Source organism: Microcaecilia unicolor, chromosome 7 (genome assembly GCF_901765095.1).
Source record: "Microcaecilia unicolor chromosome 7, aMicUni1.1, whole genome shotgun sequence".
NCBI lineage: Eukaryota > Metazoa > Chordata > Amphibia > Gymnophiona > Siphonopidae > Microcaecilia > Microcaecilia unicolor.
Window position 1 is genome coordinate 31,870,708 of NC_044037.1, and position 15,240 is coordinate 31,885,947.

A 15,240-nucleotide genomic window follows, 5' to 3' on the forward strand; every position below is an offset into this window, starting at 1 on the left:
ACTGAAAGGTAACTTTAAACCATACAAGAACGTAAGACCTTTGAAGTCAGAATGATTGAATATTTTAACACCCAACAGAAAGGACTTAACAAGGATCTGGGGTTCCTAGCCCATTATAAACCATAAAGCTGTATGTCTCTGTTGATCACCCTCCCCTCACCTATCCACACCCATCCTGTTAGAATATCAATGATATGCTTTGATGTCCCCATGCATACCTCCGACCCACTCCCATCCTCCCACCCTGTCAGACTGTCATAGTAATGCTTGAATGTTTTCACTTATATACACTGTCAGCTAGCACATTTGCTTATTTCCGATCTGACGAAGAAGGGCAACCTTCGAAAGCTAATCAAGAAATGTATTAAGTTATGTCCAATAAAAAAGGTATCATCTTATTTTCTTTTCCATGTTCTATTGTGTTTGATTTCTATTGACTGCCTGTTAAGAGAAATCAGCTGAAAATACCCCCCCCCCCCCAATGAAAGGAAAAGTACCCAAGTTGGTCTCAACATAATTAATTTTACTCATGGCAGAAAAGGGTTGAAAGTTCTGCACATACTTAAGTATATTTGTACCTGTTTGAAAGCAGGCGCAAGTGTATATGTTGAGAAGCCAGTCTTTTTCCTTTTAAAATGAACGTGCAGTCTTGTGGGTACAGTGTGTGCATAGGATTGCAAGCCCACATGGAGTTTAAAAATTGCACTTGAAGGATAGCATAGTACACATGACATAGGATTTAAGGAATCAATACATTTTGAGAATGGTGAATCTAACTTATGACTGCCAGCTACCTAAAATAATTGAAAATATCTGAATTGTATTCACAAAGTAAATGGCTTACTTAATTAAAAAACAATTTCTAACCTTTATTTCTAGGGTTTGATTGCTGAAGAAGGGAAAGGTTCTCTTATAAAGGAGGATGATCCAGAGAAGTTCCGAGAAGCTCTTTTGAAGTTTGAGAAATGCTTTAATTTACCAGAGCAGGAGAAGTTAGTGACATACTACTCATGTAGTTACTGGCGAGGACGGGTGCCATGTCAGGGGTGGCTCTATCTTAGTACCAACTTTCTCAGCTTCTACTCATTTTTACTGGGTGCTGAAAGTAAGTCGTTTCTAAAACCGGCTAAATCTGAAGCATTAACATATTTTCCTTATAAACTTACCAAAGCTGGAGGTCTGACTTTGAGTTTTTCATAAAGGCACAGAATAAGGAAAATATTTGTGCACTGTGCTGTTGAAAGGAATTTCTAGAGTGGGAGCCTATTATGTAAGCATTGCATAAACAAGTAGGGGAAGCACATGGAGCATGGCTTTTGGAATTCTATTCAACCCCTTTGCATGTGTTTGTCTGTGTTGTCACTGGGAGTATCTCTGACCAGGAGGGGGAAAAGGAGGGGTGGTTTGAATGGAGTGGTATTCACATTTAGTTGGTTTAGAAAGAAAATAAAATGAAACCCACTGTGAAAATATAATAGTAGATGTCACTGTGAACATTTCAGAAGATGGTTTATAAACAGGATGCCACTATCTCAAGGTTATAGGTAATGCCATGCTTCTCCATTAGGAAGCACACAGAGCAGATAATATCACACTACCTGTTTCTCACTAGGTGTCACTGTACGTAGCATCTATTAATAAAGGTATATGGTTCTTTCACTAGATTTCACTTGAGAATTTACAACAAATAAAATACTGAATTATTAAGCCTACCTTATAATGAGTGGTAGTATAGTTGGGGCAGGAGCACTCCCCAGTTACTACTACTACTACTACTTAACATTTCTAGAGCGCTACTAGGGTTACGCAGCGCTGTACAAATTAACAATTAAGGACGGTTCCTGCTCGGAAGAGCTTACAATCTAAAGGACGAAATGTCAAGTTGGGGTAGTTAAGATTTCCTGAGAAGAGGTGTAGTGATTAGGTGCCGAAGGCGACATTGAAGAGGTGGGCTTTGAGCATTGATTTGAAGATGGGTAGGGAGGGGGCACGGTGTATGGGATTTACTCCTGCCCATTCCATTTTCACTGTCAAAATGGCTGCCGTGATCTCCAGCAGCAGTCTTATGCTCCTGCTCATACTAAATTCAATTTCAGAATGGCTGCTGTGACCCTTGGCGGCAGTCTCGCAGTAGCCATTTTGACAGTGGGGGACAGTATGGGTAGGAATGACTGAGGATCGCTTCTGCCATGATTATGCCACTATACTGCCACTGATTATAAGGTAGGCCTGGGAGGACCTATGGATGGGTCCAGGGTGGGGGAGGGATCAAGAAAGAAAGTGAGGGATATCTCTGTTTGGGGAGGGAGAGGGGAGTCTGCTTTTTCTGGAGGAGGAGCAGGTGAACGAGTGAGTGGAGCCTGCTTCTGTTAGGTGGTGGTGGAAGTGGAGCATTATGGGCCACAGCACAAATGTTCATTGTCAGTCAGAAATGCACTGGTATTTTCGGCTGCAACCAAAATAAGGCCAAATAATGATATCGGGCCAGTTTTAGCGCCGAAACTGAAATCTGGTCAGTTTCTACTCTTGTGTGTGTCTTAGAGAGGAGAGGCAGTTAGAAAATTCCATCTTTCAAAGTGCTGTGTTACTGAATCAGTGTCTCTATGCTGGAGTTGCTTCTCCCATAGAAATGCACTGAGCCATTTTTAAGGACGTCCTTCCTCCGGCGTGGCGGTTTTTCCCGCCATAAACGCCATCCCCCGCTCCTCGCCTCCGCCATTTTGGCCGGCCACGCGGCTCGGACGGCTTCTTCTTGGGCCGCCCTTGAGGTTGGAGACATTAATGCCATGAACGCCCTTAATTTGGGCGACGGCACAGAAGCGGCTAAAGTTAAGAGCCGTTCTTCCCGCGCGGCTCCTTCGCGGAGTTTCGCGCCGGACGCCATTTTGGATGCGCAGCAGGCCTCTCCCCCGCTGTTGCGAGCGCCGGTTGAGAGTGCGCCTAGGGCTGTTGCCCAGGCTGCGGAAGTACACAGTCTGGGGGTTTCTCCCCCGAGTTTGTTTTGCTGCTGCATCAGGCCTTCCTCATGCACAACGCTGCCCCCCTCCCTCGTCTGGTAAAGAGGTTGAGGTTCCCAGAGGTAAACGCCCTCGGGTTGATTCCCAGGCCTTGGAGGAATTTGTCTCCTCGATGTAGATAGAGGCAGCGTGTCTGTATTTCTCTGGAAACCCTGGTTCAATCAGTCCTTTTTTTCAAACTCAGCAAGTCTTTACAACAGTTTTCTCCATGCCAAATTTTAGTCTTCTATAAATTTTCAGAGTTATTTTGCTCCCAGACAGATATTTTTTCTACCCTTTATGTATAATTTCTTCCCAACCTTCTGTTGGGTTGAAAGCTTAGAAAAAAAGCAAATATGAGGAGAAAATGTAAATTGTGAATTTTAATTAATTGATTTTATTTGTGTGCAGTAAAGCTCATTATCTCATGGGATGAAATCTCCAGACTTGAAAAAACTTCAACTGTCCTTCTGACAGAGAGCATACATGTATGCTGCAGAGGAGAAGATCACTACTTTTCAATGCTACTGCATATTAATGAAACATTCCTGCTTATGGAGCAGCTTGCAGACTACTGTGTAAGAAGACTTTTTGACAAGGAAACTTTTGAAAATGATGTAATTCTCAGTGACCCTTTACAGATCACAAAGCGGTAAGAGCTTTATTGCCATTTCTGTCATTTACACTTGATCAGATTGAGATTGTTGCATAAATTAATGAGTGAGTGTTATTTGTTCGGCAAGCTTAGACTTACCTAATTTTTTTTAATGGACCCTTAGCTGTAGTCTGTATTGGTGGACTTGTGATTGCTAGTAACCTATGATTCAGTATTTCTCCAAGGACAAACAGGATAACCTATTCACACACATGTCTGTCTTGGATAACATCATCCAACGGAGTCAGGCATGGGAAGCTTCCCAGCTTCTTTTCCAGAAGCCTTTGGAAGTCCCCGCCATTCACGCACAGGACCATGCAGTCTGTTTTTTCTGCGGAGCAGTGAAGACATTCATCAATCTGTCCTCATGATTTTTTTTGTGGCTTGTAGTGTTTTACCCTTCAGCTCTTCTGTGTGAGCACTGTGGGGGGCCAGTGTTCCCTATTTCTCTCTTAGTCTCCTTAATGTTTATTTTGGCAATTTTAGGTTTCCTTTTTGTTTTTTCTGCAGCTCGTTAGCCTGCTTAGACCTGAGCGCTTTGGTCGGGACATTATTTTTCTTTGCTTTTATATTCACCATTGAGCTGTTTTGATTTTGCTTTGGCTGCTTGAGACTCTGGGGATGCATCGACATAAAGGAGGCCTCCACCTGCTTTGACAGAGTGTTGGCAGTGCCTATCGGAGCCGATCATTCTCTGATCCAGTACCGAGGACCCAAAGGGACTCCAACATGTGGTTTGGTCCTCTTTGAAGTATGGTGCCAGGAGCACTGGGGCATCGCCAACTCCCAAGATGTGCCAATGCCATGAGGGACATTCCCCCTCCAAAGATTTGGTGCTGGGACCAGCTGTTCAGTTTTGACCCTGATATACCTTCTGTGGTCTTGACCACATTAACTGAGCCTTCCTTTTGTCAGTGCCCATTACCAAGGAGCAGATCTGGGTCATGCTCCAAGAGGTGACATTGAGGGCATTGGCCTATTCTGGAGACCAGTGATCTCAGTGTTGACCGATCATCTATGCCAATGACTGAAGGGGCATTGGGGTGGTCTGTGCCCTGAGAAAGACAGGGACACGGGTATACATTTAAAGTAGCAAATACCATGTAAAATGAGTTTATCTCGTTGGGCAGACTGGATGGACCATTCAGGTCTTTATCTTCCGTCATTTACCATGTTACCGGTACTGGCTGAGATGGTGTAGGTATCCTGCCCCCTCAGGGGTAGGGGAAAGTTTCCTTGAGGTCCAGATCCTGCACCATTCCTTGATGCATTTGCTCTGAACCTGCTCATCCGTTCAGCCATTCGAAGCAAGCGAGAACTTGGGCAGAGGACTACTTTCCTGAGTTTGAGTCTGACTGCTCCTGGGCTTTGGGGGAGGAGCCAGAGGATCTCTTGTAAGTGGGATCTCTGGAACGTCTATTAGATCCCTCCCCACCACGTTAGCGGACAAATTCATCTCTTAAGGAACTCCCCTTTGCCAGTTTTGTGAGGGAGATGGCTGAAATCATCCCATTTAAGTTGGAGGTTGAGTGCTCCCAGGGCAGAAATGTTGGACATCTTTGACTTTGATTCTCCTCCTAAGGAAGCTGTGACAATGTCTGTTCAGAGCATCCTCAAGGCTATGCAGATGACATTGTGGGAGACCCTCCTCTCTGTTCATCCTATTCACAAGAAGGCTGACTCTGTGTGCAGAGTCCAAAAGGCTCCAAGATTCAAGAAGCAACAGCTGCCGCACCACTCTATGGCTGTCATATCTGCTCTCAAAAGATCCAAGAGCTCCAGGTCTTACTCCTTTGCACCCCTGGGAAAGAATGGTCTGACCTTATATTGTTTTGGGGTGAACGTTTTTTTTTTGTTTTTTTTCCAGAATGCTATGCTGACCTTTGCATACATTTTTACCAGCTCTTTATGAGCATGTACTTCAAATTCTTGTTAAACAATATGGTGGAGTTTGTGGATATTCTACCTTCTGAGCAAGCTGCATAGCTCCACCAGCTAGTAGCCAAGTAGGAGTGTCAGAAGCACATGGCTTGAGTGACCTATGATGCTTCTGACATGACATCCCAGACTTCTGCCATGGGTATTGGAAAGTGGAGACTCACTTGACTACGTGTGTCTGAACTAGAACAGATGATTCGGGAGCAGCTGGTGGATGTCTCCTGCCTGGATGATAAACTTTTTGGTAACAAAGAGGAGGTTGCTGACCTTATCAAGAAACATGCTGCTATCATTGAGTCGCTCGCTAGGCCTGCTTCCATAGTATTCTCTAGGAGATTTTTGGGCACAGAACACATGAGACCATACTACTCTCAAAGGCATAGGGGACCCCTTGCTTCTCTCTCTTACCAACTGATCCCGAACTCTTGCTCCTGTCTGAGGCAGCAAAAGGCTCCAAAGTCCCAGTCAGCAAAGTAGGGGAAGAGTTTGGCTCCACAAGAGTATAGCCGCAGTCAGTCAGTGACTTAATAGCAGTGAGACTGAATTTTTTTCTAAGCAAGGGGGCCCCTCATAATATCAGATCAATGGGTTCTCAAAATAGTCTGGGTGCGTTACGCCCTACATTGGCGAACACTCCCTCCAGAGCATCAAAGGTATGCTCTTGCTAGCAGAAGCTGCTTTCTCAGGAGCTTTTTTCCCTTTTGCAGGCCAATGCAGTTGAGCCCGCTACACCAAGGGAGAAAGGGAATGGGTTTTACTCCAGATTCAGATCACTTGGCAGACTAGCCTCTCGAACAGGCCAAGGTAGATATGGTTCCCTCTACTTTTGAAGCTAGCCTCTGAAAGTCCATGGAGGCTGGGTTGCTTTCTGACCCTCATCACCCAGAATGAGGAATTACTTCTCCATCCCAACTTTCAGTCCCTCATGGCTTGGATGTCGAGAAGGTGGTACTTGTTTCTTTCCACATGCAGGATGTTTCATGAGTCCTGCTCGCTTCTCACTTATTTTTATTTTTTGTTACATTTGTACCCCGCGCTTTCCCACTCATGGCAGGCTCACTAAAAGATCATATAATTTCAAGTGGAAGAGGTTTGCAGTCTGGTGCGAAGACAAGGCCCTAGACCTTTTTTTTTTTTTTTTTTTTGTCCTACACAAAAGGGAAAATGGGACTTTGATATACTGCCTTTCTGAGTTTTTTTTTTTTTTTTTGCAACTACATTCAAAGCGGTTTACATATATTCAGGTATTTATTTTGTACCAGGGGCAATGGAGGGTTAAGTGACTTGCCCAGAGTCACAAGGAGCTGCAGTAGGAATCAAACTCAGTTCCCCAGGATCAAAGTCCACTGCACTAACCACTAGGCAACTCCTCCACTCCAAAGCTGCTTGAATACTTATTTACATTTGCCAGGGTCAGGCCAGAAGACCAACTCTGTTGGAGTTCATCTCAGTGTGCTTGGTGCTTATCACTGTGTAGAAGATAAGGCTATTTCTTTACAGTCTCTAGTTTATGAGAGGTTTGCTCTTGCTCAAGTCCTCACAGTCAGAACTCTCACAATGTCATGGGATCTCAATGTCCTTCTCACCCAATTGATGAAAAGCTCCATTTGAGCCACTTGATTCCGGCCACCTAAAGTTTTTGACCTGGAAGGTTTTATTCTTGGTGGTGGTCACTTAGGCTTTCAGGATCAGTGAGCATGCATCCTAAGTTCCTTCCTAAGATGGTATCAGACTTCCACCTTAATCAGTCAGTTGTCCAGCCAACATTTTTCCCCATACCTCATGCCCATCCTGGCCTGGCAAAAGTGCACTACATACCTTGAACTACTAGTGAGCATTAGCTTTCTATCTGGATCGAATAAAGTCCATAGGCGGTCCACCCTACTTTTTTGTTTCTTTTTACCTAAACAGGATAGGGGTAGTCATCAGTAAATGTAATCTGCCACCCAAGTGCATCTCCTTTACTTATGCCCAGGCTGAGTTGATTCTGGAGGGTCATGTCTCAGCTCAGAAGATTTGCAAAGCTGCAACGTGGTCTTTGGTTCATCTATTCACATCTCATTACTGCCTTGAACAGTATTCCCGATGCAACAATTGGTTTGGTCAGACAGTTCTGCAGAATTTTTTTGGTGTCTAGAATACAACTCCACCCTCCTAGGCCCATTTTTATTCTGTTCCAGGCTGTACCTACACAGCAGGAGTGTATATAAGTTTTAGTTTAATTGGTAGCTGGTTGGCCTTGCATTTGGCAAGCCTATATTTTCCATTGTTGTTATTGGTGAGCCTGGTAGCAAAGGATTCCACATGTGCTTGGCCTCTGAGAAAGCTAAGTTATTCACCTGTAGCACGTGTTCTACAAGGTTTGGATGGCTTCCTAAAGGAAAAGTCCATAGACCATTATTTATGTATTGTACTGTTTTGGGATCTTGCCAGGTATTTGTGACCTTGATTGGCCACTGTTGTAAACGGGACGCTGGGCTTGATAGACCTTTGTTCTGTCCCAATATGGCAATACTTATGTACTTAAGAACAGCAGGACATCCATTATCACATAATCCTTCTGCCTCCTGTATGAGTTGTATTCTTTCAGCTTTATACTCAACTGCTGGTCCTTTATGATTGAGTTTGGTGGGAAGGCATCCGCACATATGTGGTACGGGGCTGCCAAAGACTTCTGAAGGTTCCAGAACGCTGTATATCGTCTGTGCCTGGCTCCTTCAGACGACATCACCAACATGTGGTAATGTGTCTTGCTGTCCTCGCACCACTTGCTACAGGTGAGTATCTTCGCTTTCACTACTATTTTATCTATTTCTTTTGAGAACCAAAGTAGCCTCAATCTTAGCTCCTTTCAGTTCTGCCTACTGCATTTCTACTTTTTCTACTTCTTCCAGATGTTCTCATGCACCTAACAGTTCCTTGAGGTATTTTCCTAGCTTGACTACTTTTTTTGTTACGTGTAGAACTTTCACTTTTGAATGAACCCTCTCCATCCATGTCTTTAAGATCGAACAATACCATCCATTGATCACTGGTTGCCAGATGATCACCTACTATTACATCAGAAACAGTCTCTCAATTCATAAGCACTAGATCCAATAAGGCCCCATCCTGTGTGGATTCCATTACCGTCTGCTGGAACAATTTTCCCTGTAGAGAATCCAGGATCTACTAGACAACATCACAACAGAGATGTCATAATCAACATCCGTCATATTGAAATCAACTATTAGTACTTCTCCTTTCATAGCTATATTGTAAATATCTTCAATTAAATCTCTGTCCACTTCCACCAATATAATTAAGTGATCCATTCCCTCTTTCCAAATGAATCCACTTGCCTCTTCCTTACCTCTTGCAGTTCTGTTGCTTTAATATTAGTTTAACATATACTACTACTACTACTACTACTTAACATTTCTAGAGCGCTACTAGGGTTACGCAGCGCTGTACAATTTAACAAAGAGAGACAGTCCCTGCTCAAAGAGCTTACAATCTAATAGACAAGTGAACGGTCCGATAGGGGCAGTCAAATTGGGGCAGTCTGGATTCACTGAACGGTAAGGGTTAGGTGCCGAACGCAGCATTGAAGAGGTGGGCTTTAAGCTTTAAGCTGTAGCCTGATAGCTAGGATGCACAAGTTCACTCCTCAAAGGCCATAAGTTAGGATTTCACAATGTCCTTAATAATAAGCATATGAGAAATCTGCATTTATACTACCTCCATTGTTTGCAAATCTGGCTCATGTATATTCATTAGGGACATCCTGCAAACCTGACCTGTTTACAGCTCTAAAAAAAAAACTGAACATTTGCCCCACTATCCTATAGAAACTGGTTCTGATTGAGCTGCTGAAGTGAAAATACAATTTAGAAAAGCTTGGTATTTCTAGCTTAGTAGAGTTGGTCCTTGAAAAAAGGCACATGTTACAGCATGAGCTATGGATAAAGTGGCATCTTTCTCTGCCTTTAGATTTATGTATTTTCTTTTAATATATGATGTAATCTGTTAAAACAAGGGCCTCACTCTTTTTCTCTTGAAGTTTGGCATCCTTAAGCTTAAATGCTATCCTAACTAATGTTTGTTTTTGCTATTTGTAGAGTAATTGACAATGTATTTGTTGAAAGAGGCTCAAATTGCAGTTCATCCAAAACATTGTTTTGGCTGGCTCATTTGAGTGCACTGTGAATCTTTCAGAAGCACAGGCATATAGCAGATGTTTCTCACTAATTACATTTCTAATATTTTAATAATGAAACCTGCAGACAGCCTGGAACTGGATTAGTTTCAATTGGTTTGCTGTTTATGAGAAAATAATATGAAATGAGTGTTAACTGAAAATAGTGGCATTCCTTTATTTGTAAATATAGCTGTTCCTTTCGATGGAAATGAAGAAAAGTGTGAAAAAATGAGCTAATTCTCATGGGAAGTGTGCTGTAGGCATCTTAACACTGATGAAGTAACTGATGTTTGCTTTGACTTTTTTGCTGTTGCGTTGTTAGTGGTCTGGAAGCCCGAGCCCACAGTGAGCAGTTCAGGGCCTACTTTCGGTTACCTAAAGAGGAGAGTCTAAAAGAAGTCCATGAATGCTTCTTGTGGATACCATTCAGTCACTTATGCACTTTGGGGAAGATGTGCATTTCAGAGAACTATATCTGCTTTGCCAGCCATGATGGGAATATTTGCAGTGTAATCATTCCTTTACGTGAGGTAATGCCAATGAAAATGGAGCAAAATTATGCATATTTCTGAATCCAAATGATAAAAATTTACCACAGTTGTTTCTTATTAAAAAATTATTTTATTGTTGACTAGACTAATTATTTTTGTTTTGTGCCTTTCTGGAAACTCAAAAATGGAGAATAAAACATAAAACTATCAACATGGGTCATCTTTTTGGTACAAGGTCTATATAGTTAAAGGGTTAGTATGTATTTTTTCCATTTGCCTTTTTCTATCAATCCAAATACAGTGATAAAGAGCATATTAAAGTTTCCAGTCATCGTAGCTTATAGCTGATGGAAATGTTTTTTTTTTTTCTTTAAGAATTCTATTTACTAAAATGTGTTTAAAAAAAAAAAAAAAGGTACGTTAATTCAGTATTCAGTAAAGAGTATAATGTATTTGTTTCTGGGTAGTATCAGCCTAACCCACCACCACTGTACCTTCAACCCCATCCAAGAGCTTTCCCATTTCTATAAAGGGCCAGATTCCCCTCCCTATCCTACCTACACTTTCCATGTGCAGAAAGGTCTATGGCAAATTGAGTGCTACCCAGTTCAGTGGCGGAAAGCATATTCTTTCAAATAGGTGTAAAATAAATAATAATAAGTGATGCACATCAGTGTGTAGAGACCTCTATATCTATTTTTAGTTTTCAATAAGCCATTTAGGGGGAAGTTATCAATATGAACTACTGGTGTAGGCCATGTTGTTTTACTCTTAACCCCAGTTACTAGCAACTAAGTCTCGTTGCGTAAAATGACACCTGTGCTAAAGTGGGTAGCAGAAGAAAGGGTTCAAAAGTACACACAGAAGCAATACAAAAAAGAAGCAGAAACGGGCCTTCAGGAGTGGAATAATTGAGATTACGTTTAATAAATAGACCTGCATGAGCCATGTTTTGGCATGCATGTGCCTGCGTCGGGGGTCTGACAAAAAAAACCCCCATTAAAGTACACCTGTACTAAACTAGCAGGAGTTAGTGATAAAACAGGATGTCTTAATGGTAGCCCACTTTGATAATTGTACCCCTTAATCGCGTTATTCTGTTGTCTGAGGGGTATGTTAATTATGATACATAAGTTGTCACATAATTACAAACTTTTGAAATTGCTGTATGTATGTTCAACTGCCCTCAAAACAGGTAAAGGTTAATTTAAAGATTATGTTCTGTAGCATGTATATTTGATTTTGTCTTTTGTATGTCTGAATGTTATTTACTCTTGGGGGATTACTGAAATTATTTTATGCATAGTTACATAAAATTGCATAATACCCGAGTAAAGAGACTGAGCTTCAGGACGTTTTATTATAAAGCATTAAGAACAATCAGCCAGAGTGGAAGTGGACTGTTCAGCTAGTCAAGAGCAAGCAGAAGTGATAGGCTCAGGTTGACAACCAGTCAAGTTTCTGCAGCTCCTGCCTTTATGTTTAGCAAGAGGAGAGATCTGGAGAAGCACTGGAGAGTCACTACTGAGCCTGCCTGCCTTTTCAGACCCACAGAGCAAGCACCCTGAGAAGTGGGAAAGCACTTACGTCAAGGTATGTGCTGAGAATTATTCTCTTTGGCATTGAGCACTTCCCTGCTGAGATTCTCTTCCTCAGCCAGTGTTTATTGCAAGACCTGGGGCTAGTGTCATCCCCCATGGACCCAAAGTGTGGATCCTTGACATTGCCTTCACCTTTGTCAAGAGTTTTGCTACTGGCAGTACATCTATATCAGTCTATATCATCTATGACAGTCTAATAAAACAAACACCTTGACAAGCAGCAAAATAGTCACATCAGATATATCAATCACAGTCATGTGCATACAGTCATCATCAATACTTTCCATATATATATACCATTTATCCCTATCCCCCAACTAATCCCCTCCTCGTTATACCCCCCACTCATATCGAATCGGCTTTACTGCTACTTTCCTCCAGGAGTCTGAACTTGGAAAGCCCCCGTAGGATCCGATCATTTCTCAGCCGATTGATTTACAGATAAAAAACTGGAGGGGTGAGTCAGCTCAAAGTTGTTGGATATAAAGATGTGATGATGAAAGCTGTCTGATAGGGATGGAGATTGGGAAGGGCAGGAATGGAGTTGGAAAGGAGTGTGTGGTTGAGAGTTGCTGGGGAACAGGAATAGAGAATGTTTGGAAGAGGGGGAGGAGATGGGCTTAGGGAAAGAGAATGTGCAGTATAGAATTTATTTTAGTTATACAAGTCACACTAGATGCCTGACCAGCTAGGCCAACCCCATTTAAGTGGGATCCCTTCAAGGCACCTGTGTCATTGGAAGAGAATACATACTCTTGTCAGGCAATGAACTGCTTTTAATCAGAAAAAAAACAACATAACTAGAATCTTTTTGAGGTATTGTGTAAACACTGTCTCAGGTATAACAAAGAACATACTGGAAAATTTAGGTGGGTAGATAATTTCAAGACAACTGCTGTTTTTTAGACAATTAATTCCACACTTTAAAACTTCTATTAGTCAATACTAGTTGCTTGCAAGAGTGAGCAGTGTTCCAATAATCTGTCTGCTGTTAAATCTAAGGTCCGCCAGTATGAATATTTATTTATTTATGTAGTCTTATATCCCACTATTTTCCAAAAACAAGTTTTTGATTCAAAGTGGCTCGCAAATTTACAATTAAATGAAGTTACAGTAGTGTTTTTCAGTTACAAAGTATTGTAGAGCATCTGTAGTTTTTTGTTTAGTTTATAGAATTTTTTGTAAAGGTAGATTTTCAGGTCTTTTCTGAACTGGAGATAGTTAGTGATGCTTCTTGTGGCTTTGGGTATTGAGTTCCACCATTTGGAGCCTGGGTAACTTAATCTGGCCATGTAGGTGGTTTTGTAGGTTATGTTTCTGCAGTTGAGTAGGCGGAGAAGTAGGTAGCCTCTGGTTTCTGGGCTTGCATTTCTTGGGGATGGTTCGATTAGGTCTAGCATATATTCAGGAGACATTCCAAATAGTATTTTGTAGATGAGGGTGCTTATTTTGAAGAATTGTCTTGCCTTGATTTGCAGCCAGTGTAGCATTACAAGGAGTGGGGTTGGTTTCTCGTATTTTGATTTTTTTTTTCTCATTTTTTTTAAATATCAGCATTGCTGCTGTATTTAAGGAATCCTGTTTAGAAGGAATGGTTACACGGAATCTTAACGGAGATTGGGTGGTGACGCCGGAAATTGGGAAAAAAAACGGGAGCTGGGCAGACTTCTACGGTCTATGCCCTGATTGTGACTGAATTGATAGAGATGGGCTGGAGTGTAAATTTTAAGGGGCTTTGATGTTAGCTTCAGAACTTAGTACATAAGTAATGCCACATTGGGAAAAGACCAAGGGTCCGTCGAGCCCAGCATCCTGTCCACAACAGCGGACAATCCAGGCCAAGGGCACCTGGCAAGCTTCCCAAATGTACAAACATTCTGTACATGTTATTCCTGGAATTGTGGATTTTTCCTAAGTTGATTTAGTAGTGGTTTATGGACTTGACCTTTAGGAAACCGTCTAACCTCTTGTTAAACTCTGCCAAGCTAACCGCCTTCACCACGTTCTCCGGCAACGAATTCCAGAGTTTATGCATGCGTTGGGTGAAGAAAAATTTTCTCCGGTTTGTACAAGAACAGTGCTGGGCAGATCTGTACGGTCTGTGCCCTGAGAAAGGCAAGGACAAATCAAATTTGAGTATACATATAAAGTATCACATAACATGTAAAATGAGTTTATCTTGTTGGGCAGACTGGATGGACCATACAGTTATCTGTCGTCATTTGCTATGTTACTATATTTTGGACAGTTTGCAAATGATTTAAGAGCTCTGTGTCCACAACAAGCGCTTCCCACGACACAGTCTGAAGTCATATGAGTAAATTAGTTGGCTAAGACTCTAGGCGGATAATGATTTTCTTATTCTTGTTACTGAACTATCAGTTAAATAAAAGCAAACATTGAACTGATTATTGCATGTTTTGCAAGTTCATCGCTTAAGTCACAAAATACCATTGGACTCAGAACTCCACTAACCTTCCTACAAATTCGGGACCTTCCAGCTTTCTCAACACAACACAGCACCGCAATGCAGACTTTACAGCTTTCCGATGAATCTTCCTGTCACTGTGTAAAAAAAACAAAAAACAAAAAAAAAGCTCTTCAATGCAACACAATACCACAATGTAATGTGACGCACCACTATGGTTCATGGGAATTTACTCTGGGGGGGGGGGGGGGGGGGGGGGGGAAGGTCATGAAAGCAGAATGAAATGAAAAAGAAGATACGGTTAAAAAAAAAAGGGATACGGTAGGTGGGAAACGTCCTGAGTGGGAATTGTCCCAGTAGGAATCGCCCTAGGTGGGAACTGTCCCTGGGGGGACTAGGTGAGTGGGAACTGTCCAGGTGGGTACTCGCCAGATACTATAGGACCCTGTGCAGCAGCCTCCTCTTCAGTATTCTCTTTCTAGCAGGTGGATGGAATATCCTGTGTGGGTCTGTGTTGGTGCTGGCTACTTCTCTTCCCTGGGTCAGTTGAGTGCTGGGTTGAGGGTGCCTGGTGGGCTCTAGTGTACACCTGGTGGTATCAGGTCCCTCCCTAGCTCCCCTGTTGCCCCTTGGGCTGAGCTCTCCTGTTAGGATTTCAAATCTCCTGCCTCACCTTAAAGCAAAAAAAACCAAAAGCCCCAAAACAAACAAACACCATGGTAACTAGTGATCTCCTAGTGCAAGCACAGCTAATTGCTGCAGGAGTCAGTGGGGCATCTGGGTCGTGGGGCCATCATTGTAACAACACCTGGTGTTTTTCCAGAGCTGTCTCTGGCTGGAACTTCTCCCAGACTGTAAGTAGAGCTCATGGCTGCTGAGGAGGTGAAGCGCTGCTCCTGGTTCGCCAGCTGGCAAGTAGTATCGAGAGTCTGTGGCACGTGTGCTCGTGCA

General features: G+C 42.4%; 1 protein-coding gene across 1 annotated transcript in view; it reads left to right on the plus strand.

Annotated features, from left to right (window-relative positions):
* TBC1D8B (TBC1 domain family member 8B) overlaps positions 1–15,240 on the plus strand; it is a 151,285-nt gene that overhangs the window by 25,720 nt on the left and 110,325 nt on the right. Inside the window, exons 4-6 of the mRNA XM_030209579.1 lie at positions 880–1,105; positions 3,408–3,648; positions 10,092–10,299. Of these exons, the coding sequence (XP_030065439.1) occupies positions 880–1,105; positions 3,408–3,648; positions 10,092–10,299 (675 nt within the window). The remainder of the gene's footprint in view (positions 1–879; positions 1,106–3,407; positions 3,649–10,091; positions 10,300–15,240) is intronic.